Consider the following 26,973-nt stretch of genomic DNA (forward strand, 5'->3'; position numbering starts at 1 on the left):
TTATGTGTTAAAACAATATAACTTTTATTGCAATGTTGAATATTAATAAAGCCTTAAAATCCACCTGTTAAGGGACAAGAGGAAAGCGACAATAATTTTTGTTAGCTCTCCTTGGATCAGGGAAATAGTGAAATGTGGTTTAGATATACATAATGTTCATGTGTTTAAAAGTTGCGGGGTATCTCAAAAATTGCAGTTTTTTTTTTTATTTCAATTCTGAAAAGCCACAGATTATTAATGTATGTACGGATTATTAATGTGCTGTGTGGCACCAATAAAAAAAAGAATAGGACCACTTCATTTCTATCCCCTGGATGTCTTAAAAGGCGACTAAGGTATAGGCTCATAAACTTGGCATTCTTATTTTAGGGCGATGGGCTAGCAACCTGTCACTATTTGAATCTCAATTATATCATTAAGCCGAATAGCTGAGCGTGGCCATTTAGTCTTTTTTTTTTTGCAACTTTTGGCTCTGTCTACCCCGTACGGGATATAGACGTGACCGTATGTATGTATTATTTTATCAAACTTTGCAGATTGAATCATTGATATCAATCCATATCTCATTTTTCTGTGATCTAAGCAGCATCCGAAGTCAGTCCCGTCCGTAATTAGTACCGTTACGGACACATGCCGCTAATTTATGCTAATGTTCACAGTTCGAAGATTTGGGATTTTCGAGTGGAACAGACAGACAAAGCGGTTGGGATTGTCATTTGATGTATTATCGCCATTATATGTATGCGTGGTTTATGTGGTGCGTATTATATATATATGTATACACGTCGTGTGGTTCCCGGCACTAGTACAAAAAAGAATGGGACAACTCCATCTCTTTCACATGGATGTCGTAAAATGCGACTAAGGTAAAGGCTTACATACTTGGGATTCTTTTTTAGGCGACCGGCTAGCAACCTGTCACTATTTGAATTTCAATTCTATCTTAAAGCCAAATAGCTGAACGTGGCCTATAATTCTTTACAAGACTGTTGGCTCTGTCTACCCCGCAAGGGATATAGACGTGATTATATGTATGTATGTATATGTATGTGTGCCGTGTGGTTCCCGGCGCCAACATAAAAAAAGAATAGGACCACTCCATCTCATTTCCCATGGATGTCGTTATAGGCTTATAAACTTGGCATTCTTGTTATAAACGATGGGCTAGCAACCTGTCACTATTTGAATCTCAATTCTATCATGAAGCCAAACAGCTGAATGTGGACTGTCAGTCTTTTCAATACTATTTGTATGCGCAGTTTTAGGGATAGGCTTATAAACTTGAGATTCTTCTTTTAGGCGATGGGCTAGCAACCTGTCACTATTTGAATCTCAATTCTCTCTTTAAGCCGAATAGCTGAACGTGGCCTATCAGTCTTTTCAAGACTGTTGGCTCTGTCTACCCCACAAGGGATGTAGACGTGTATGTAGGTTATGCAGTTTTATTTAAAGAGATTTCACAATTAAAGAGACTGAAATAACAGTTTTTATAACAAGAATTGTATCCGGAAGGAAAGCGATGAAGTCCTATTCATTTTTTGGCGCTGGGAACCACACGGCACACGTTTACATAACAGCATGTAAAAGTATGCATATTTAAAAAGCGAACAACTGATTATGCGCTAGAGGAAACGTCGCAAGAGCAATATAAATATACAATTTGAATTACAAACTTCAAAACAAAATTCGAGACGGCCATAAAACATATATTTTGACAGACAGAACATTCGTACTGCCACGGTATCTCCTTTACATACCAACTTTGATACTAAATCATGCTTCGACGCAGGAATATTTCAGGCAAATAGCCAATCAAAGAAAAATACACTTTATGTTACAGAGTTTTAAAGTGAAAATTCGCAGGGAACTTCCTTGTCTGAATACAAAATGGTTTGAAATTGTTTGCGAGGGTACCTATATCTCAGTTTTTTTCATTTAAAAGTTTCGAATGTTGAAATTGTATGGAACTGAATTTTATAATCTTTGAATCGGCGGAGTTACGTTTTTCGCGTTTTGTAATATTAATTTTTATAGTTTTAACTAGCTTCGCCCGCGCGCATTTAGCGCTATCTACACGCGCGAATTTAGATGATTCATTAGCGCCACCTTCAAAAGAATACAGGTAAAACATACATACATACATACATAAAATCACGCCTCTTTCCCGGAGGGGTAGGCAGAGACTACCTCTTTCCACTTGCCACAAAAAAATGTACAGGTAAAAAAGGATATGAAATGGTTCTATTCAAAAGTGCCCGAAACCACACGGCACTTTTGATGTAATTACAATACATTTTTTGAGTATGTACATCCCACTAATATTATAAATGCGAAAGTTTGTATGTCAGGATGTCAGTATGGATGTTTGTTACTCTTTCACGCAAAAACTACTGAACCGATTACGATGAAATTTGGTATGTATGTAGCTGAAGACCCAGAATAACATATAGGCTACTTTATCTCGGAGTTCCCCCGGTATTGTTCGGGTTTCCATGCGGACGAAGTCGCGGGCGGCCTCTAGTATTTATAATAAACTTTTTGATTTTCTTCCTTAAAAGTGGAACAGAATCGGTGGTACGAATAAGTACCACCAGAACACAAAGGCACTAAAAATAATTATAAATTTAACGCCGCCTCATAAAAGAGGTAATAAATTTTCAACCTAATTTTGTGAACATTACGACGCATTCTCTTTACGACTACGTTATTACGCAATTTTTCTTTGATTAAAAACGATATTTTATCAATTTTTTTTTAGGGGAATGTCTTATACTTAAGGCTAATAAATTTATTAATATTATAAAGGCGACAATTGGGAAAGTCTTATAAACTTGGAATTCCTCATGTAGGCGAAAAGCTAGCAACCTGTCACTATTTGAATATCCTAGACGTTTTTTACATACTTGATTATTGTGAACTTTCTTGATGTGGAGTATGGCGAGATAACATATTACTTTCCTCATTAATATTTAGTAACAGTGGGATTCGAATCCAACTTTTCAATCTCTGGTCGGGCACCTTAACCACTCTACCATGCCCCTGACTTAACTTACAATGCCGTGTGTATTTAAAAAAAAATATCCTCAATAATATCGACTGTTTATTTTGAATATGGAAAACTGACAACAAGCCAAACATGTATCCGAGCTCTTGTTTTTTTTTTACAAAATTAAATAAAGAAACAGTTAATATTTATTCTCTGTGCATTTTATTTTTGTGGCCGCTGTCATTTTTAACGTTCCTCGGCCCCGTCTCACTCTCGAACGGTTTAATTTTTAATATTTTTAAAATAATCGTACTGGCTGGACTGAACGTTACATTGTTTTTTTTAAATGTCATTCAAAACAACGGAAAGCAACACACAATATTCACGAAATAACAGTTATATTATTAAGTACACATTCCAAATTCAAACTATATTGCGATGACAGCGCGCGAAAATTGCCTCCGAAACTGACAGTTGGCAGCCGTGACGGTCGTCATGTTGGTACCTCTTATGAGATATTTTGACTGAGGTGTGTCATGGCGTTGACGGCGAATTAATTTTCATTTTGATTGTTGTATGTTACACGTTGTGTTGAGAACAGCATGATTGACAGCAATACATACATACATATAATCACGTCTATATCCCTTGCGGGTTAGACAGTGCCAACAGTCTTGAAAAGACTGATAGGCCACGTTCAGCTGTTTGGCTTTATGATGGAATTTAGAGTCAAATAGTGACAGGTTGCTAGCCCATCGCCTAAAAAAAGAATCCCAAGTATCCCTATAAGTATCCTATCCCTTAGTCGCCTTTTACGACATCCATAGGAAAGAGATAGAGTGGTCCTTTTCTTTTTTGTACTGGTGCCGGGAACCAAACGGTACTGTATATAATTTTATGTGTACATAAATAAATAAGCCAAGGAATTGTAGACATTTTTTATATAATATTTTGGCAGACATAAAATTCAAGATGGAGTGCATGTTCCGACAACTGCAGCGGGTCAAACAGATAAATCTTTAGTAAGTAGGTTGCCAAGTTTATGCATACACTTACATTTCTTAAGAGTTTATTTTTATATAGTTAGATTTTGAGAAACTGTGAAGGAAACCACATACACTCCTTAAAAAAAATCATTGAATTTCTTAAAATTCAGTTAAAATGCATGATGTGAATAAAAGGGTCAGGTCAAAAGTACCCAAAAACGGCGAGCTTGCATGAAGAGAGTTATGAATTATGAAGCGAAGGAAGTATGCAGAGATCGTGGCAAATGGAAAGAAGTAGTCTCTGCCTACCCCTCCGGGAAAGAGGCGTGATTTTATGTATGTATGCTCATAGTCAATAAACCAGGGAAACAGCTTGCATAAGCTGTAAATCATAACTAACATAATACGTGGTCAAAGCATGTCCCATAGATGAAGAAGTTTTTGGGCCACGAGATCTGCGGGTGTTAATTGCATCGGAGTTAACTTGGTCGGATAGCGGACTGTAGGTGTGATACATACATACATAAAATCACGCCTCTTTCCCGGAGGGGTAGGCACAGACTACCTCTTTCCACTTGCCACGATCTCTGCATACTTCCTTCGCTTCATCCACATTCATAACTCTCTTCGTACAAGCTCGGCGGTTTCGGGTACTTTTGACCTGACTTTTTGATACATATATGAATAATTTAAACTTTACAATATATTTACACAAATAACAACTATAAATCTATACGTGAATTATCCAGATTAAGCAAGCCTAATGAAATTTCTAGACTTGTGTTATTTTACACAAACTCGTCAATAAAATTACATTAAGAACTTTCGGAATATCATTAAGTCCGCGAATTGCTTATTGCTATACATTTGTTTTTATACAATATACGTTTAAATAAATAAACTGACTATTATATATATATATATATGTATATAGAAGTAAAGTGTGTGATGACTTATTTTAGAATGAATACCTATTTCAGATTAATTGTAGAGAACAAAGTTGTAAAGTGTTTAATGTTTAAAATATATGATTGTGTTAAAAAAAGAAAAAAAAACCGTAAATAAATAAATAAGTAACGCATATTTCGTGGCCACAATGTATTGCAGAGTTCCCAAAGCTTGTTATTGCCACAAGTTCTGTTCCAGCTTGCATACAGCTCAATTTAATTAAGCTTCAGCTTAAACTAGTCTCAAAAGAGTATTCACTACAACTTATGTTCAGTAGTTGGTGTAAACCGGCTTTATTATTTAACCTACTAATATTATAAACGCGAAAGTTTGTATGTCAGAATGTCAGTATAGATGTTTGTTACTCTTACACGCAAAAACTACTGAACCGATTACGATGAAATTTGGTTTGTGGGTAGCTGAAGACCCAGAATAACATACAGGCTACTTTTTATCCCTGAGTTCTCGCGGGATTGATAGGTTTTCTATGCGAATGCAATAGTTTCGGAGAAAAACCATAGTGTGGTGTCAGCTGCTTTTTTTCAATGTAGACTGTAATGTGCCGTGTGGTTCTCGGCACCAATAAAAAAAAAGGTTAGGACTACTTCTTCTTTTTCGCTATATATGTCGTGAAAGGCTACTAAGGGGTAGGCTTATAAACTTGGGATTCTTCTTTTAGGCGATGGGCTAGCAACCTGTCGCTATTTGAATCTCAATTAAAAATCTAAACGTGGCCTATCAGTCTTTTTAAGACTTGTTGGCTCTGTCTACACCACAAGGGAAATAGTCATGATTATATTATTATGTATGTATATATGTATGCATAGAGAAAGATATCCCATCATTTTCCTTTCCCGCGAAAACGCCGCTGGAATGCCGCTGGTGCCGGGAACCACACGGCACGGTATCATTATCTATAGTATATTTATATACCGTGGAAGAACCAAATATTTGTAACTCAATCAAGTAGCGCCATGTTTTTTCACAAATTACCCTCTATTTTTCTTTTTTTTTCTCATCTATAAAGCAAAGGTTTCTCATTATGCCAGCATTTATTTTATCAACTTAAATACCGTTTGCTCGCCTCACTGGAAAAATAAGCCCGCCATTGTTCCGTTTAGTTTATTACGAGGGTTCGATAGAAATGTCTAGTGATGTGCGTCGGTTTATTTATTTATCGATATATTGTTGTTCGATATTTGGGTCGTGTTGAGAGGAGTAGATATACAAGGTGATTGTTGAAGGGATGATTGAAAAGGAAATAAACTCTCTCTCATATTTTTTTGGGACTCATTCATTCATTCATATAGTCACGTCTCCCGTGTAGACAGAGCCAGCCAGTCTCGAAAGCCGATAGGCTTAATTATAGAATTGAGATTCAAATAGTGACAGGTTGCTAGCTTTTCGCCTACATGAGGAATCCCAAGTTCATAAGACTTTCCCATAGTCGCCTTTAAAATATTAATAAAATTTTTAGCCTTAAGTATAAGACATTCGACGTCGCCTACATATACATACATACATATATATGGTCACGTCTATATCCCTTGCGGGATAGACAGGGCCAACAGTCTTGAAAAGACTGAATGGCCACGTTCAGCTATTTGGCTTAATGATAGAATTGAGATTCAAATAGTGACAGGTTGCTAGCCCATCGCCTACAAGAACTAATCCATATTTATTACCCTTTATTTTGCCTAATAACTTTAACATAATATAATTAACAAAATAATTAAATATAAAATCAAACCTTTCTCAGTTATAATACTTTACCACATATTTATAAATAGAAACTACGTTCTACCAACCACTTAACCAAAGATACCAAAATGATATTTAATTCTCGTATCTCATATTTCATTTCTCATAATTCTAATATTCTTTCCGATCACCTCTCCTTATGACAAATTGATAGATTGTATCAGAGCCATTGATGTTATTTTCAATAGACTTTACATTTACAAAATATGTTGTTTACCGAATGGAAAGGAATAGTAAAAATCTTAGAAAGAAAAGCATAATTTGGATTCTTCTTTAAGGCGATGCGCTTAAAACCTGACATTTTCTGATTTTGCCATCCAGCTAATGCCTTCCAGTTTTTTCAAGACCGTTGGCTCTGTCTTCACCGTACGGTATCATCAAAATACTGTTTGGTACTCAATAAAATTAACAAAATTTGTAAAAAGAGAACCGCCTTCATTCAATATCTTCCTTTTGTGAAGCCGGTTAAGTAAAAACCTTTTCCTAAGTGTAATAAAAACTTGCTTGAAAACCGTATCAAAATCGGTTCAGTGAAACGCGATAAAATCGCGGACAAACTGAGAACCGCCTTTTTTTGAAGGCGGTTATAAATCTATCCATCAATACATTGCATCAATTTTTTTTACTAAAATAATAAGCATCCGACAGTTTTTATTAACACTTTTTCAAATTTTTACTTCATTAAATATTTGTTGTAATGGCGGACATTTAAAAACATTATTGGTTCCGTCTTTTTTTCTGTTTGGCGCAGTTATCAGATACATACATACATACATAAAATCACGCCTCTTTCCGCAAGGTCTAGGCAGAGACTACCTCTTTCCACTTGCCACGATCTCTGCATACTTCATTCGCTTCATCCACATTCATAACTCTCTTCATACAAGCTCGGCGGTTTCGGGTACTTTTGACCTGACCCTTTACCAGTTATCAGATTCTCGTCTCTAAACCAAAAGGTCCCCGGTTCGATTCCCGCTCAAGTCATGATGGAAAAATATTTTTTTCTTGGATGTTTATCTATTTAAGTATTAATTAGAAATTGTGTAATATCCCAAAGTCTCGAACTAACTGAAGGGCTAACTCAATTTGTGTTATCTGTCCCGTATATATTTATCTATTTATTTTCAAAGTTACATTAGTTTGAATGCTAACCAATACTAATTGATCATTCTTACGGTGACGGAAAACATCGTGAGGTAACCTGCACATTCAGGCAACTGGATGTGTAACCATGATCGATCCAATATGGGTAAGGTTCTCCTGCAAAGTTTGTGGAGGTGAGATGGGAGTCGTAAAGTCGGGTAAAAACCTGACTCCCCCAATCCAGAGTCCATGGTCAAAGGCATACCCCGAGCTCCTCTCCAGAGTGGTGTCGATGCAACCGGAATTAAAGCCAGAAGGAAGAAAATATGCCGTGCGGTTCCCGGCACCAATACAAAAAAGAATAGGACCACTCCATCTCTTTCCCTGGATGTCGTAAAAGGCGACTAAGGGATAGGCTTACAAACTTGGAATTCTTATTTAGGCGATGGGCTAGCAACCTGTCACTATTTGAATCTCAATTCTATCATTAAGCCGAACAGCTGAACGTGGCCATTCAGTCTTTTCAAGACTGTTGGCTCTGTCTACCCCGCAAAGGATATAGACGTGACCATATGTATGTATGTATGTAGGAAGAAAATATTTATTTATTTATTTGCCTTTTGGCAACAGAACCCTAAAAAATTCTTTACAATCTTCACATATTTTTTGGTCAATGTTTCACGTAAAATATTTATAAAATACGGAGAAGGGAAATAAAAATGGACTCGATATTTAACATTGCAACTTTATTTTAGATTCCTATTTCAAATAACGATCGTTCATTGGTTCCAGTTTGGCATCGACGTATTAATTTCAGTGGAAATAGTTTCGTTTTTGACGTTCGATTTTTAAATGTGAAAGACTACGTTATATAAATTATTTAAACACTACGTAATATAAATTATTTGAAACATTATTCAACATATTTATAACGCGTAACGTACCTTTATTTTCTCTCGGGCGTTTTGAATCGTATTACAATGTTTTTTGATGTAATAAATTAACTTTTTAATTAACCAAAAAATCATTTTCGTTGTTTTCATTCATTATTCAACTTTTTTTATTATGCACATTGCCATAACACGTCTTCATCCTTTACCGAGGTAAGGTCTACCATCAGGATAATAAGTAGACATTATTATAAATTAAGTATTTATCGATAGAATTGAAAACTTATTCACCCCCGCACTAGCCGTCAGAACAACGATAAGTATCTAATGCAAGAGTTAATTAAAGCCAGTAGCGCGTGTTTTAAATTAATTACTTGATGCGTTTGTACAGTCAGCCGCATTTCACAATTAATTATCAATCATCTATTTTTCCGGTATTTTTTGGTGCCGCGTGGTTCTCAGAATTTAAGAATAGGACCACTCAATCTTATCCCGTGGTAAAAGGCGACTATGATGCGTGAATAATTCACTAAAGTTTCTTCTTATATTCGATGGGCTAGTCTGTCACTATTTAAATCACAATTCCGATATGAAGCCAACATTGGCTCTGTCTGTCTACCCCGCAAAGGATTTTAACGCGTATCCCTTAGTCGCCTCTTACGAAACCAATGGAAAAGAAATGGAGTAGTCGTATTTTTTTTATTGCTGCCGGGAACCTCACTGCACTAAATAAATCAAAATGAAATATATTTCATATTAATAAACAGGACAAATTTCATAGATTGAGTTAGCGTCGAAGTAAGTCCAAGACTTGTTTTGTGAACAATAAATAACCACGTACATACATACATATAATCACGTCTTTATTCCTTACAGCGTAGACAGGGAAACTCTCAAATAATCATAAACTTATTACGTCATTCACTCTACAAATGTAGAAAAATAAGCTATTAAAATTGTGTCACAATTTAAATTTTATGCAATTAAATTAAGAAAATGTTAACAGTTTTATCTGGCTGACTGTACAAAACGTCGCCTCTTGATGTGGAGATTTTACGCGAAGATTTGTGCGGGTTTTCGTGAGGTTTTACCGATCTTGATAAATGAGGGATTCGAGTTTTTAAGGAAGTAAGGTTCCTGGCTCTTGCTATTTAGGTCTACATACATACATACTATAATTGTCTGTTTTGATTTTCAAGATTCATACATACACATATGTACATTTAATTACGTTTATATCAGATCAATAATTATAAATACATAAAATATCAAATTATGATGACTCCATCATAATTTGAGATATTTTATGTATTTATAATGTGTTTTATGTATCTTGTAGTATGTATTTGTGCATTTTTTGTAATGTATGTAATATTCAGTATGCATGTGAACTTTATCGCACCACCAAACGACATTAAGCCCGCATTTTGGACATTTTTTGTGCAATAAAGTTTTAAAAAAATAAATTAATATATCATTTTCGGGGTGGACCGAGCCAACAGTCTTAAAAAGACTGATAGGCCACGTTCAGCTGTTTGGCTTAATGATAGAATTGAGATACAAATAGTGACAGATTACTGGCCTATCGACTAAAACAAGAATTCCCAAGCTTATAAGCGTATCCTTTAGTCGCCTTTTAAGACGGCTATGTGAAGGATATGGAGTGGTCCTATTCTAAAATGCTGGGAACCACACGGCACCATCAGGAAGAAATACCTACGATAAAATCACCAAGTTGATGATGATAAAAAAAAACTTAGGTATGAAATGGTTTATTGTCGTTTAATTTGGTTCGAATCCCGGCCAGGGCATGATGAGAAACGAACTTTTTTTTGGCCTGGGTCTTGGATGTATATCTATATAAGTATTTATTATAAAATATAGGTAGTATCGTTGAGTTAGTATCTCGTAACACAAGTCTCGATCTCACTTCGAGGCTAACTCAATCTGTGCAATTTGTCCCGTGCAAAATTCATTTATTTATTTCTTATATATACCAAAATTCTTGTTCACAGTAAAACCGAAGTCAGTCACCGTGACTGCTGGAGATCAGACCTTGGAAGACGGGGAGACCCTGGGGCCTCTTCTGGAGAGGACTAAAGTGGACATCAGCTGTACTGTTACCGAGGGGAAGCCACAACCTAAGGTGGTGTGGTATTTTAATGGGGAACCGAGGTTGGATGGTGAGTTTTCTTCTTAATACATACATACATACATACCTGTAACTTACATACCTGACTGGACAGGATGTTACTGGGTTACCTGTATCAAATAGCAGGTAACCCATCACCGCTAATCTTCCGACAATTAAATTAAGAAGACTTAGGTATAATATCTATTTCATTTGCCCACAAAACACATTTGCATAAAAAAATTATAATATACATACAATACATACATATGGTCACGTCCATATCCCTTGCGGGGTAGACAGAGCCAACTAAACTTATAAGGAACAATTTTTTTAAACTTATATGTACACGCATAAAGGTTCGAATCCCACCCCGGCCGTGTACAAATGACTATTTTCGAAGTTATGTACATTAGTTTGAATACCAACCGATGCTTTAGGGATGTGAGGATATCTGCACATTCAGGCAACTGGATGTGTAACCATGTGATCCAATACGGGTTAGGTTCCCCTGCAAAGGTTGCGGAGGTCAGACGGGAGTCGCTTCGTGTAAAAACCTGACTCACCCAATCCAGGATCCATGGTCAAGAGCTCATTCCGGGCTCCCCTGCAGAATATTGAGGATGCAACCGGGACTTACATCAGGAGGAAGATACATACATACATACATATGGTCACGTCTATATCCCTTGCGGGGTAGACAGAGCCAACAGAATTGAAAAGACTGAATGGCCACGTTCAGTTATTTGGCTTAATGATAGAGTTAAGATTCAAATAGTGACAGGTTGCTAGCCCATCGCCCAAAAAAAGTGAGGATGCAACCGGGACTTAAACCAGGAGGAAGATACATACATACAGGTAACACTCAAAACCACCTTTTCTTTTGAAGGCGGTTAAAAATACTATTCTATCTCACATCAATTCGCATAAATGTTACATACTGGAATTTACTTGAAAATTATGCTTTAGAGAGGTCCATACGCTATGATAATATGGATATCCAACATAATTATACCATTCAATTTAACTGTAGAATTCGAGCGGGATTCGGTTCAATTGTCCTAACTTTCAGCAGGGAACTGTTATATATAAGTGCCGTGTGGTTCCCGGCACCAATAAAAAAAAGAATAGCACCACTCCTTAACGCTTGTTCTTCTCCTTCTTGAGATTTAAACAGTGACAGGTTGCTAGCCCATCGTCTACAAAAGGAATCCCAAGTACATGTTGCCTTTCCCTTAATCGCCTTGTACGATATCCGTGGGTAAAATGTGAGAATGGTGTTTGCTTTATTCAATTGGTGCCGGGAACCACACGGCACTTTCTTTCATACATTAATTATCTGTGATAGTCTGACTTGACGGTAAAAGATGTACTGGTACACATACCAGCATGAAAGTTACCTTAATCGCCTTTTACGATAACCATGGGAAAAAATATAGTGCCGGAAATAACGCCCATCTTCACAAATTTGCATTGAACATAACTTTTGAACGCAAAAACAAAAAATGAAAAACGCGCGTTAAATAAATCGGAAAATTCAATAGCCTGTTAACAAAAGCGAGTTCAAACTGGTTAAAACCGCCTTAAACCAGATTTAAGTATTCTCGAAACAAAACAAACGCTTACTGTTCCGGTTGGAAAAAGCGAGAGTACACAAAAAAATACATACATATTTTTTTAAATAAATTGTCACGGCACCATAGGTACAAAAACAAGTTGAAGTAATTTATAGTTAAAAAACAAAATGTTAAGGGTGGACAACCCTTATCACTAAGGTGCATGAAAAATAGATGTTGGCCGATTCTCAGACCTAGTCAATATGCTCACAAAATTTCATTACAATCGGTCAAGCCGTTTTAAAGGAATACGTGAACGAACATTGTGACACGAGAATCACTACATAGTATAAAACAAAGTCGCTATTTTAGTCTGTTGTCTGTATGCTTAAATCTTTAAAATTACGCAACGGATTTTGATGCGGTTTCTTGTAACAGGTAGAGTGATTCAAGAGGAAGGTTTTTATGTATAATAACATTTATAATTTTGCACCCGTGCGATGCCGGGGCGGGTCGCTAGTTTTATATAAAAGATTTATTTTTAAAAAAGATAACGTTCAGTAACTTCAAAATTAAGTTTTATTACAGAGCGCCACATCTGCATCGTTTTTATTTTTTCCACTTTGTGTGCTTCTGAATTCGATTCTGAATATATTTTGGGCGCGTGTCCCGAATGTCGAGCGGGTTCCCCGTAGGTCAGCGGGAAATTCGCAGTAATTTTTTTTTTGTTTTCACAGATAACAATCGTGTGGATTTTGTCATTTTGAATTAATGACCTTTCATTTGCTCACCTGTTTAGCTCTGACTAGCTGTGCCCGCGACTTCATCCGCGTGGAATAGTTATTTTGGGCATCATTTTTCCATTATTTCTTTGCTCCTTCTAGTTGCAGCGTGATGTTATACAGCCTAAAGCCTTCCTCGATAAATGGTGTATTCAACACAAAAATAATTTTTCAATTCGCACCAGTAGTTCCTGAGATTAGCGCGTTCAAACAAACAAACTCTTCAGCTTTATAATATTAGTATAGATGAAAAGGCACTTCAAAAATTCAAATTCAAAATTTTTATTCATTATTATAGGATACTTCATATCGCTTGATAATTGTCAAAAGGTATGGTTTAACAACATTGGTTGACGTCAAATAAATTACTTAAAACTAAGTTTACTGCCGCTTCCAAGGCGACTGAAGGCACTGAAGAACAGGACTACTCCATCACTTTCCAATGGATGTCGTAAAAGGCGACTACTTGGCCAATAAACTTGGGATTCTTCTTGTAGGCTAGATGGGCTAGCAACATTCATACGTACATAAAATCACGCCTCTTTCCCGGAGGGGTAAGCAGAGACTACCTCTTTCCACTTGCCACGATCACTGCATACTTCCTTCGCTTCATCCACATTCATGGGATAGCAACCTGTCACTATTTGAATTTTAATACCTTTATAAAGCCATACAGCTCAATGTTGCCTTTTGGTCTTTTTAAGACTGTAGGTTCTGTCTGCCCCGTAATGGATGAAGATGTTATTTGATGAAACGTCCCGATTATATAGAATATACCCTATACACTTGTACCAAAATTTATGAAAATTCATTCAGTAGATTTTTATTGAAAGAATTACAAACACCCACCCACTTATTCTTACAGAATACATACATACATGTAATCACGTCTATACCCCTTGCGGGGTAGACAGAATCATCAGTCTGTAAGAGACTGAAAGGCCACGTTCAGCTGTACGGCTTAATAATGGTGTAACCACCTACAAGTGGAATCCCAAGTTCGTAAGCCTATCCCTTAATCGCCTTTTACGACATACATTCAGACAAAACTTTCGCGATTATAAAATTAATAAGATAGAAAGATCAATCAATATTCTCCCAAGCACACCACCACACGTAAAAGCTATATAAGGGAGAAGTATCACTTAGAAATCTTGGCACAATTCCGGAATTCGCGTCTATTGTAACATGTCGCTTTGCCGCTAACTTAGAATACTAATGCTGGCAGGTAACGCCTGTGGAAATTGTATGTAAATCTCAGACCATTGTATACATACATACACATGGTCACATCTATATCCCTTGCGGGGTAGACAGAGCCAACAGAATTGAAAAGACTGAATGGCCACGTTCAGCTATTTGCCTTAATTATAGAATTGAGATTCAAATAGTGACAGGTTGCTAGCCCATCGTCTAAAAGAGGAATCCCAAGTTTATAAGCCTTTCTTTTAGTCGCCTTTTACGAAATCCATGGGAAAGAGATGGAGTGGTCCTATTCTTTTTTGTAATGGTGCCGGGAACCACACGGCACGTATTGATAGAATTGAGATTCAAATAGTGACAGGTTGCTAGCCTATCGCCTAAAAGAAGAATCCCATTTTTATAGGTGAAAAGTAAGAAGTAAGTAGGTACGAATCCCAGGTGACAGGACTATACATTTGATTATTAGTCGATTTATTTTCAAATAATATATTCTCTTCTATTCTTCTATTCTCTGTGCCGTGTGGTTCCCGGCACTATTACAAAAAAGAATAGGACCACTCCATCTCTTTCCCATGGATGTCGTAAAAGGCGACTAAGGGATAGGCTTATAAACTTAGGAATTCTCTTTTAGGCGATGGGCTAGCAACCTGTCACTATTTGAATCTCGGTTCTATCATTAAGCCAAATAGCTGAACGTGGCCATTCAGTCTTTTCAAGACTGTTGGCTCTGTCTACCCCGCAAGGGATATAGACGTGACCATATGTATGTATGTATGTATGTAATATATTCTCTGGCCGTTCCTGCTATATCTAAAATTACACTTATGAATACGAAATGGCAGCCCAGGCTTCCGCTGATATCGGATTTATTTTATACAATTTCCGCTAACGACTTTGGTATTGGACATGATAAGAAATTTTATTGCGATTTGTGAGGGAATGGGTTAGAATTTTTAAAGAAACAAGCGGTTATAGGTTTAACCTGTTGTGTAAGATCCAATTAGTTAGTTAGTGGTCACTTTGGCCCAAATCAAAATAAAAGCTTAGTATATATTCTTTGTCAATGAAATCTTAATTTGAATAACAGCTGATTAAATTAAATTGCTCATACTCGTCTGTATTAAAGACCTAAGGAATGTGCATAGTTCAATTTTATGAAGAATGCCGTGTCTTTAAGCTTTGAAAGTATATGCAAATAAGCTCCGCTAGTATCACCATTATGAAGTATGTGAATGTTGAAATTTCTTGAAAAATATTTCTTTTAAAAATGAGTTTCATAAACGAGTTACATAAGTAAGAGTTAATCTTAAACCTTGTGTTCATAAAACTCATTTTTATTATGTATATGATATAATATCTGTTGCGACTGATTACTTTGGGCATCATTGCCCTCAAGGATGAATAATTTCCACTTTTTTTCACATTTTCCATTAATTCTTCGCTCCTAGTAGTTTGCAGAGTGATGTAATAAAGATAAACTCTTCAGCTATATAATATTAGTATAGATGTATATATGTATGTAATATTTTGCGATGAGTTACCGCCACTTTGAAAATACTAATTTAATTTCCGAAAAAACTTCACAAAAGCTCACAATTAACATAATTTTTACATAGCAAAAAGTATCTTCACAAAAGCTCAAGTCAGACAAGTCCATTATTGATTGGTCCCATTTTCACGCGAATCTTTGGAGCTTTCATAAAAAAAAATAAGAAAAAAGCTAATAAAACTTTCAAAGGCAAAGTTCAGTGAAAAAGCTCCCGAAAAACTTTGCCGGACAAAGGTATTGGCGGAATCTGCATTTTGATAAACACCCTGTATCCGAGCTTTTAAATTCAGGCCGAGCTTTTAGCTTCCGAGATTATTGGGGGCTTTGAAGCTTGGTTGTGTAATAAACTAGCGTCCGCCGCGGCTCCACACTCGTTTGTAAATCGATATCTTCATTTTACTTTGATACATTTATAAAGCGGCAACGCCGTGTGGTTCCCGGCACCAATATAAAAAAGAATAGGACAACTCCATTTCATTTCTCATGGATGTCGTAAAAGGTGACTAAGGGATTTCATTCATTCTTGAGGGCTTCAATGACGCCCAAAATAACTATTCCACGCGGACGAAGTCGCGGGCACAGGTAGTAATTATATAAAAAGCGTAGGGATATTGGTATAACAATGATGCAGTCTCTGCCTACACCTCCTGAAGAAACAGACCATTGTACTGTCCACAGAACTCAATTCATACTAAGATATAGATAAGATCTATCTATCCCATGGATATCGTAAAAGGCGACTAAGGGATAGGCTTATAAACTTGGGATTCCTCTTTTAGGCGATGGGCTAGCAACCTGTCTCTATTTGAATCTCAATTCTATCATTAAGCCAAATAGCTGAACGTGGCCATTCAATCTTTTCAAGACTGTTGGCTCTGTCTACCCCGCAAGGGATATAGACGTGACCATATGTATGTATAAATATGGTATCCATTCGTCATTTTTCTATTTCGCAAAGCACATAGAAAGCGATACACCAAAAAAATATTTCGTTTGAATTTTTCGCTTGATATTTGATTGGACGTGAGGTTACTACGGTTTACTTTTAATTCTTTGCATTCATACACACAAACTTTTTTGACGGCCTCTGTGGCGCTGCGGTAAATACGCTTGTCTGTGACACCGGAGGTCCCGGGTTCGAATCCCGGTCAGGGCATGATGAGCGACGAACTTTCTCTGATTGGCCTGGGTCGTGGATGTTTATCTATATAAGTATTTATTATAAATTATAGTATCGTTGAGTTAGTATCTTGTAACACAAGTTTCGAACTTACTTCGAGGCTAACTCAATCTGTGTAGTTTGTCCCGTATATGTTTATTTTATTTATTTATTTATACATAATAGAGATGAAGTGGCCTTGAGTCCTATTCTCAATTACCGGGAACCACACGGCACTGTAAATAAGGTTGATAAGGATGTATGTGGCGACATCTCTACGCCACTCGTCACAACATCCAATCAAACAACTACTGTCAATCATCGCGATGGAATTGACGCGCTCAACCAATAGCAGCGCAGAATCTAAATCGCGATTTCAAAGATTAGGTGGATTGAAGCATAAATACAATCTCCGACACAACATCGTCTGTCGCGCGGTTCCCCAGGCATCACACCTAGCCTGGCGGAAGATCTTCCCTTTGGTGGCGGTCGAGCCGAATCATCGCTCGCGCTACAATGTATGTATTTTTAAAAATATTCAAGCCTACATTTCGACCGGTGTCATGTTGAAAAATTTCATTTTTTTGTTATTTACGTTCCAAGTGAAATAATTCTTTGTTTTTGCGCGATCAATTCTTTGTACCATCTGCTTGTCTGTTCGTGTCATGTTTTTAAATATGAAGGATTTGAAAATATAGTATAAATATATCATAAAAAAAAGCATAGGACCACTCCGTCTCGTTCCTATGGATGTCTCTTTTAGGTTGGCTAGCAACCTGTCACTATTTGAAACTCAATTCTAGCATTAAGCCAAATAGCTGAACGTCGCCTCTCAGTCTTTTGTAAACTGTCGGCCCTGACTACCCCGCTAGGGATATAAACGTGTATGCATCTCATATTTTCTCTCATTTGACGCACTCAAAATTTAAAGTGACCCTTGAACACATCCAACAAATTAATTGTACACTCGAGTGATAAAGTCTTCACCGCCTTTGAAGACATTTTGGCAGACTCCACAATAACTCTCACAAGTACAGGTGTGTCGAAAACTCCTTAGTTGTTTCGCGAGCATTCCAAAACTTATTGCAATTAAAATCGCATAAGATTAAAGGTATTTTTCCACAGTCTCCACTTTTCCATGGATGTCGTAAAAGGCGACCAAGGGATAGGCTGTATACTTGGGATTCCTCTTTCAGGCGATGGGCTAGCAACCTGTCTTTAGTCGAATCTCAATTCTATCATTAAGCTGTACAGGTGAACGTGGCCTTTGCTTTTTCGAGACTGTTGGCTCTGTCTACCCAGCAAGAGAATCCTTTATAGACGTGATTATATGTATGTAAAAAAATAACAGGTTGTGTTGCGACTGAAATTCGTTATTTAGACCAACAACCGTTTAAAAAAGATGTATTTCAAAAATTTTGAAAAAAAATATTTCTTCACATAAAAAAAATCATAATAATTTTAGCATGTTAAACTTTGTAACTTTTTAAATACGGGTGTATTTCAAAATCACTGTATCAGTGAGAAAATCATTATTTCAAAAGTTTTTGAAAAACTAATACTTTCTTTATATTCCACAAGGATATTTTTTTTTTAAATTACGTAAAACAGGATTTATAATGTACATACATACATATGATCACGTATATATCCCTTGTGGAGTAGACAAAGCCAACAGTCTTGAAAAGACTGATAGGCCACGCTCAGCTATTTGGCTTAATGATATAATTGAGATTCAAATAGTGACAGGTTGCTAGCCCATCGCCTAAAAAAAGATTCCCAAGTTTGAGAGTATAGTAAGTATTTATAAAGATAGATAGATTAATATACCATCTGACTTTGGAACAATGGAATCACACCCTTCTCTGTCACGACATAGTTGCGGAAGTATCCCAGAACATTTGTGATTTAATTAAGAATTTTAATTAATTTTAATTAAACTCAACGGACAGTCGGATTGTTTCTTCTATTTCTTGTTTTTAATTCATTTGAGTTTTCAACTTGATTGAGTTGCTTAAGCTTGGTTTAGAAAAATATATTTTTACATACAAACATACATATAATTACGAGTACATGTAGGTATATGCCTTGCAGGGTAGACAGAGCCAATAGTCTTGAAAAGACTTAAAGTCCTCATAAATAATAATTTTGCAATATGAAAGTAGTACATACATACATACATGCATATAATCACGTCTTTTTCCCTTGCGGGGTAGACTTAGCCAACATTCTTGAAAAGACTGAAAGGCCAAGTTCAGCTGTTTAGCTTAATGATAGAATTGAGACAGGTTGCTAGCCCATCGCCTAAAAGAAGAATACCATACATACATATATAAGCATATCCCTTAGTCGCCTTTTACGACATCCATGGGATGATGGGGTTGCCCTATTTTTTTTTTATTCGGCCCTGGAACCACACGGCACATGATTAGTATGTACATATATTTAATATAATGTAGCGAAGTGATTTCAATTTCTTAAAAGCCATAAATACTCCGATTTATTCATTCGATTAAACAAATTAAAATTTTCTTAGCGATCAGTTCTTACTCGTGAAAATAATCACAAAATCTTACAAAAATTAAGTCTGCAAAACTCAACTCGACGTTTCACAAAAAGAATGTAACTTTTTAAATCCGCTGAATAATAATTCACTTCAGTAATTTATGTAAAAGTTTTTCGACGCTAATTTAATATTAGTTAATCTAAGTCAGTGATCCGTGAGACTTCCATTGAATATTTTTCCGTAAGAGTGGACTAAGGGCTGTTATAAATCCATAGGGAAAACTCAAGTGCTAATATTAGTTTACAAACATACATAAAATGACGCCTCTTTCCAGGAGGGGTAGGCAGAGACCACATCATTCCCTGCATATTTCTTACGCTTAATCTCTCTGTGCCGCAGCGGTAGTGCGCTTGTCTGTGTCACCGGAGGTCCCGGGTTCGAATCCCGGCCAGGGCATGATGAGAAACGAACTTTCTCCGATCGGCCTGGGTCTTGGATGTTTATCTATATAAGTTTTTATTATAAAATATAGTATCGTTGAGTTAGTATCTCGTAACACAAGTCTCGAACTTACTTCGAGGCTAACTCAATCTGTGTAATTTGTCCCGTATTTATTTATAATCCACAATTTGTAATTAAAAAATTAGTTTTGTAAAAAAAAACAAAAAGGTATGCTTAGATAATTCTACCTTTCATTATAAAGGCGAAAGTGTGTAGAATATGAATGTGTTTGTTACTCTGTCACGCAAAAACATCTGAATGAATTTTGCGTGAGATTTTGCCTGTAATTAGACATTGGAATAACAAAAAAAACGCAGACTAAGTCGCGGGCAACGGCTAGTAATAAATATGTGCCGTCAAAAAATGTCTAAACGAATTTATCAAAAACATTTATTTACAGCTATCAGAAGTAATAAATTTTCATTCATTTGAACTGAATTCAGTTTGAAACTCGGCTAACTTGATGTCGTCTTGTTAACTAATTGACATTTTGAGACTCTATTAGCTGCTCATTTTTATAAATTTATATTTAACTTACATATAGTCACGTCTATATCCCTTGCGGGGTAGACAGAGCCAAGTCTTGAAAAGAATGAAAGGCCACATTCAGCTGTAGGTACGGCTTTGTAATGGAATTGAGATTCAAATAGTGACAGGTTGCCAGTCCATCGCCTACAAGAAGAATCCCAAGTTTATTAGCCTATCCCTTAGTCGCCTTTTACGACATCCATGAGAAAGAGATGGAGTGGTTCTATTCTTTTAATTTATATAAATTCATACATATAATCACGTCTATATCCCTTGAGGGGTAGACAGAGCCAACAGTCTTGAAAAGACTGATGGACCACGTTCGGCTAGATAGATTTTGGTCTGGTGGCGAAGAAGAAACATAGTGATCTATGTCATATATCATCACATAGGTATACAGGGTGACTTTTAATTCAACTGCATAAATTTAACTGTTAAGTGTAAAGGATATTTAAAAACGTTAAAAGAAAAATATCGGTTCATATTTCAGAAAGTACGAAAAAAAATAAAAGTATCAAAATCCACGATCCTAAATACGTCATATCACCCCGGCCGGCGGAAAAGCGACGCGTAAGATTCAGAGGTCAACGACACAATTCATTCAGCTGAGCGATCTCGACAACTCTGTACTTTACTTGATCTTGATACTAGATAAATAATTTATTTTTCAGACATTTATTTACATATTTAGTTTTAATTTCTTTTTGTAGTATTGGTCTTTAATAAAGCGTGTGACGTAGTTTTTGAGGGTTTTTTAAGTGCGAAAATGATGACGTTTAATTTATATAAAAATAGGCTCAAACAGCTCAGAAGCATGGGTATAGTCTATGTTTAAAAGGATGCAGTTGTTTTAAATGTCATTCTGTATATCATCACACATATTATATGTGATCCATCATATATCTATCTGCATCTCTTACCGTGACCGTAAAAGTAACGAGATGGATAGAATAAAAAATAGACATAAAATTGCCTATTAAGTACCTACTGGGGCTTGGTGTTGTATGGGTCTCGGCACATTAAAATAGAACCACTCCATCTCTTTCCCGTGGATGTCGTAAAAGGCGACAAAGAGATAGGCTCTTAAACTTGGCTTAAAACTTGTGCGATGAGTTAGCAACCTGTCACTATTTAAATCTCAATTACATCTTAATTCTCAACGTGGCCTGTCAGTTCGGCTCTGTCTGCCCCGCAAGGGATAAAGACGTGTCACGATGTATGTATGTATTCGGTACGCTTAAATGCAAATACATTAATATTTTTAACGACTACATTTCAACACGTTTAAAACAAATCCGAAACTCTGAACTGAGCGTCGCTGAGTTTAATTAAAATTCTAAATGAAACTGTGATGGCCGCGCTGAGAGAATGTAGCGTTGTAGAAATGAACAGCTCTCGGTGTTACGTACATTAGTTTGAATACTAACCAATGCCGTGTGGTTCCCGGCACCAATACAAAAAAGAATAGGACCACTCCATCTCTTTCCCATGGATGTCGTAAAAGGCGACTAAGGGATATGCTTACAAACTTGGGATTCTTTTTTAGGCGATGGGCCAGCAACCTGTCACTAGTTGAATCTCAATTCTATCGTTAAGCCAAATAGCTGAACGTGGCCATTCAGTCTTTTCAAAACTTTTGCCTCTGTCTACCCCGCAAGGGATATAGACGTGACCATGTATGTATGTGTGTACTAACCAATGAGGGGAAAACGTCGTGAGGAAACCTGCACGTTCAGGCAACTGGATGTGTGACCATGATCGATCCAATACGGGTTAGGTTCCCCTGCAAAGGTTGCGGAGGTTAGATGGGAGTCGCTTCGTGTAAAAACCTGACTCACCCAATCCAGGATCCATGGTCGAAGGCTCTCCAGGGTGGTAAGGATGTGAACGGGAGGGAATGAAGAGCTTTTGATATTAATTAAGATCATCCATGATGCCTTATTCCCGGAGGGGTAGGCAGAGACTAGAACATTCCACTTGCCCAGATCCTCGCATAATTCTTTCGCTTTTTCTACAGTGTATAGCATATCTTAAAGTTCATACTCATGACACTTATCTTTCCCGGAGGGGTAGGCAGAGTCTACAACTTTTCACTTGCCCAGATCCTTGCATAATTCTTTCGCTTTTTCTACAGTGTATAGCATAACTTAAAGTTCATACTCATGACACTTATCTTTCCCGGAGGGGTAGACAGAGTCTATAACTTTCCACTTGCCACGATCCTTGCATAATTATTTCGCTTTTTCTACAGTGTATAGCATAACTTAAAGTTCATACTCATGACACTTATCTTTCCCGGAGTGGTAGGCAGAGACTACATCTTTGCACTTTTGCAATTTGCTTTCTGTATTTTCTTCGCTAAAATCATGGAAGCGTCACAATTGATATAACTAATTAAACGACGCACTAGTTAAAAAACTAAATTGCATTAGAAAACTCTGTAAAAACTTCGTGAAAGTTGTGATACTGGAGCGAACTAATTAAAAACCGGATTACACGGCTTGAGTGTAGTACTGTGTCCAGTAGAAATGTTTTTTCTACGAAAACAAAGAAACATTTATCTACTAGCTGTTGCCCGCAACTCCGTTTGCGTGTTCTTGGAAATAAGAAGGTTATTAAATTAACTCAAATTCACCAAAATCAATTTCAACAAAATTTGACATTACATTGGATTTAATTTGGATAAATTGTGCCGTGTGGTTCCCGGCACCGATACAAAAAAGAACAGGACCACTCCGTCTCTTTCCCATGGATGTCGTAAAAGGCGACTAAAGGATAGGCTTACAGACTTGTGATTCTTTTTTAAGGCGATGGGTTGGCAGCCTGTCACTATTTGAATCTCAATTCTATCATTAAGCCAAATAGCTGAACGTTTCCATTCAGTCTTTTTAAGACTGTCGGCTCTGTCTACCCCGCAAGGGATATAGACGTGACCATATGTATGTAATCAAGAAACATTTATCTACTACCTGTTGCCCGCAACTCCGTTTGCGTGTTATTGGAAGGTTATTAAATTTACTCAAATTCACCAAAATCAATTTCAACGATACTTGGCATTAGGTACCTACATAGGATTTAATTTGGATAAATTGTGACGTGTGTTCTTGAAAAGACTGAATGGCCACGTTCAGCTTCATGATAGAATTGAGATTCAAACAGTGACAGGCTGCTAACCCATCGCCTAAAAAAAGAATCCCAAGTCTGTAAGCCTATCCCTTAGTCGCCTTTTACGACATCCGGAGAGAGATGGAGTGATCCTATTCTTTTTCTATTGGTGCCGGGAACCACACGGAAGAATCCCAAGTCTGTAAGCCTATCCCTAAGTCGCCTTTTACGACATCCGGAGAGAGATGGAGTGATCCTATTCTTTTTTTCTATAGGTGCCGGGAACCACACGGCACAACAATCAACGGGAACGATATAATCCTATTCTAAATTGCCGGGAACCACACGGCACAGAGTGTATAAATCCAGAACTTGTGGTGCACTAATAACTGTGCAATGTCCGCAATATACCGCGCCAAGTTTTCAGCACTCCTGAAATCTTGGGGACTTCAGTGCATTGCGTATGGTACAAGTCAAAGGAGTATCAACTCTTCTTCCTCCCGGCTTTAGTCCCGGTTGCATCCTCACTACTCTGGAGAGAAGCCCGGGGTATGCCCTTGACCATGGGCCCTGGATTGGGTGAGTCAGGTTTGTACACGAAGCGACTACCGTCTGACCTCCGCAACCTTTGCAGGGGAACCTAACCCGTATTGGATTAAACCATTTGCGTCATCACATTACAAAAACACTACTAGCAACCTGGCTTGAAGATGCATCAAATAGCACACAAACCAGGAAGCTAAAGAAGATTATTTTTTGTGCAGGTTTCTTCACGATGTTTTCCCTCATCGTAAGAGCATCGGTTAGTATTCAAACTAATCTACATTACTTCAAAGTAGTATCAACATTTTGTAGAAAAACTAGCTTTTACACGCGGCTCCGCCCGCGCGAATAAAGCGACACCAACAAGCGCGCATTTAGCGCCAAATCGCGCGACTTTTAAATCAGCTGCAAGATAATACAGGTATTGCGGTAATCCCAAGGGAACTAAAGTCTTTACCGGGATGAAGTTCCCCATAGAATAGTCTTTACCTGGATAAAAGTGCCCTATATATAAAGTTGGGATTCTTCTTCTAGGCGATGGGCTATCCTTTAGTCGCCTTTTACGACATCCATGGGAAAGAGATGGAGTAGTCGCATTTTTTTTATTGGTGCCTAAAACCACACGGCACTAACGTATATATACTAAAATGTTCAGAACAGCTCCGGCCGCCGCTACCGCTTATGAATTGACCCAACACTTCTATTAAGGACAGAATTTAGACAAAGCCGCGGTCCGATGCAAGTCAATTACATATGGCGTGTTAGTTCTAATCTAGTTTCGCTTGTGTTCAAGTAAACTATTACTACAGTTACTGGGAGACAAACATACATACATACATACACAAGATAACACCAGTGGCTTTGCCCGCCTGAAGGTAGAAACTTCTTAAATTAATAATTAAACGAAATACATACATATGGTCACGTCTATATCCCTTGCGGGGTAGACAGAGCTCACAGTCTTGAAAACACTGATAGGCCACGTTAAGCTGTTTCGCTTAATGATAGAATTGAGATTCAAATAGTGACAGGTCGCCAGCCCATCGCCCAAAAGAAGAATTACAAGTTTAGTAGTACATCCCTCAGTCGCCTTTGACGAAATCCATGGGGATGAGATGGAGTACTTCTATTCTTTTCTTTTATTGGTGCCGGGAACCACACGGCACTTATAAGCATCGTAGAGTTAGTATCCCATTAAACAAGTCTCAAACTTACCTTAGTTCTACCTCAATCTGTGTAAATTGTCTGAATTATATTAAGGACGTCCTGGTAAAGGGTCAGGTCAAGAGTACCCGAAACCGCCGAGCTTGCATGAAGAGAGTTATGAATGTGGATAAAGCGAAGGAAGTATGCAGAGATCGTGGCGAGTGGAAAGATGTAGTCTCTGCCTACCCCTCCGGGAAAGAGGCGTGATCTTATGTATGTATTATTTGAACTTGTGCATCATCAGATAAAAAAAATTTAAGGTTATAATTGACGCCATCTTTTTTAATATCTACGAAAATGCTTTCTAGTGGTTCTATCATTGACAATACACGAACTATAAACAAATGACAATGACTCTATTCCATCATTACACGACGAAATAGAGTGATCATACATAATTAATTTAAACTCACATTGTTTAACATCAAAAGGTACTTAAACGGGTCCATTAGTGAGAGGATCAAAAAATAAAAGGTTGTCGTTCAATCAGATTTTCCAATCGCAAACTTACTACTTAAAAGAGTTCTCTAACGGATCGGCAAAAAAGGGTCCCGTGACTTTTTGTTTGGGTCCCCGGGGTGGGGGTTATTCGAGATTGCACCATGACGAAAAACAGTTTGAAATTACTGCAGTAATAGTTAAATAAAAGATAGTAGTAGTAGTTTATACATACATACATACATATGGTCACGTCTATATCCCTTGCGGGGTAGACAGAGCCAACAGTTCAGCTATTTGGCTTAATGATAGAGTTGAGATTCAAATAGTGTCAGGTTGCTAGCCCATCGCCCAAAAAAGAATCCCAAGTTTGTAAGCCTATCCCTCAGTCGCCTTTTACGACGTCCATGGGAGAGTGATGGAGTGCTCCTATTCTTTTTTTCTATTTGGTGCCGGGAACCACACGGCAGGTTCGGCGGTAGTAGTTTATTGATTTATTTATTTGTAACCGATAGACTAGCAACCTGTCACCAATTGAATTTCCATCTTAAAGCTATAGAGCTGAACGCGGCCTTTTAATAGTTCCAAGACTGTTGGCTCTGTCCACCCCGCAAGGGATAAAACTGTATGTATGTATGTACATCAGGCCAAAAATTATTTTGGTTACCACTGAAATAGCGATTTATTTGTAAATTGTATGGCTTTTTGTCTCCGCCTCAAAGATCCACCGCTATCATCTATTCATAAAATTTTATAAAATTAACTATTTATTTTATGAAATCTTTCCCTTTTCTTCATCATCTGCTTTTTGTTTGAATTGTGTATTTTATTTATTTATATATTTATGTACATCAACGAAAAAGTAAAAATAGAACTTAAACCAAAGAGAAATTTAATACAAGGGCACTACTTATTTCTAAAGAAACTATCAGTAATCTAATTAAGTAAAAAATTACGATTATTATTCATCTACAGGAACAGTAAACGATTCCTTAAAAATAAGGATGTCATCGAAAAAATTTTGTGTTGGTTCTTATAAATATTAAGAAATCCTGCTGCGACGTTGCATAAAACCATCCAACCCAACGGCGCGCGACGCCCCGAAACGACGG

At 37.1% G+C, this 26,973-nt stretch overlaps 1 protein-coding gene across 1 annotated transcript in view; it reads left to right on the forward strand.

Annotated features, from left to right (window-relative positions):
* The first annotated feature begins 7,926 nt into the window (after positions 1-7,926).
* Positions 7,927-26,973, forward strand: part of LOC106136576 (hemicentin-1) — a 64,751-nt gene continuing 45,704 nt past the window's right edge. The window contains exons 1-2 of the mRNA XM_060951911.1: positions 7,927-7,930; positions 10,670-10,837. Of these exons, the coding sequence (XP_060807894.1) occupies positions 7,927-7,930; positions 10,670-10,837 (172 nt within the window). The remainder of the gene's footprint in view (positions 7,931-10,669; positions 10,838-26,973) is intronic.

This window comes from Amyelois transitella, chromosome 27, assembly GCF_032362555.1.
Source record: "Amyelois transitella isolate CPQ chromosome 27, ilAmyTran1.1, whole genome shotgun sequence".
In the NCBI taxonomy this organism is placed as follows: Eukaryota; Metazoa; Arthropoda; class Insecta; order Lepidoptera; family Pyralidae; genus Amyelois; species Amyelois transitella.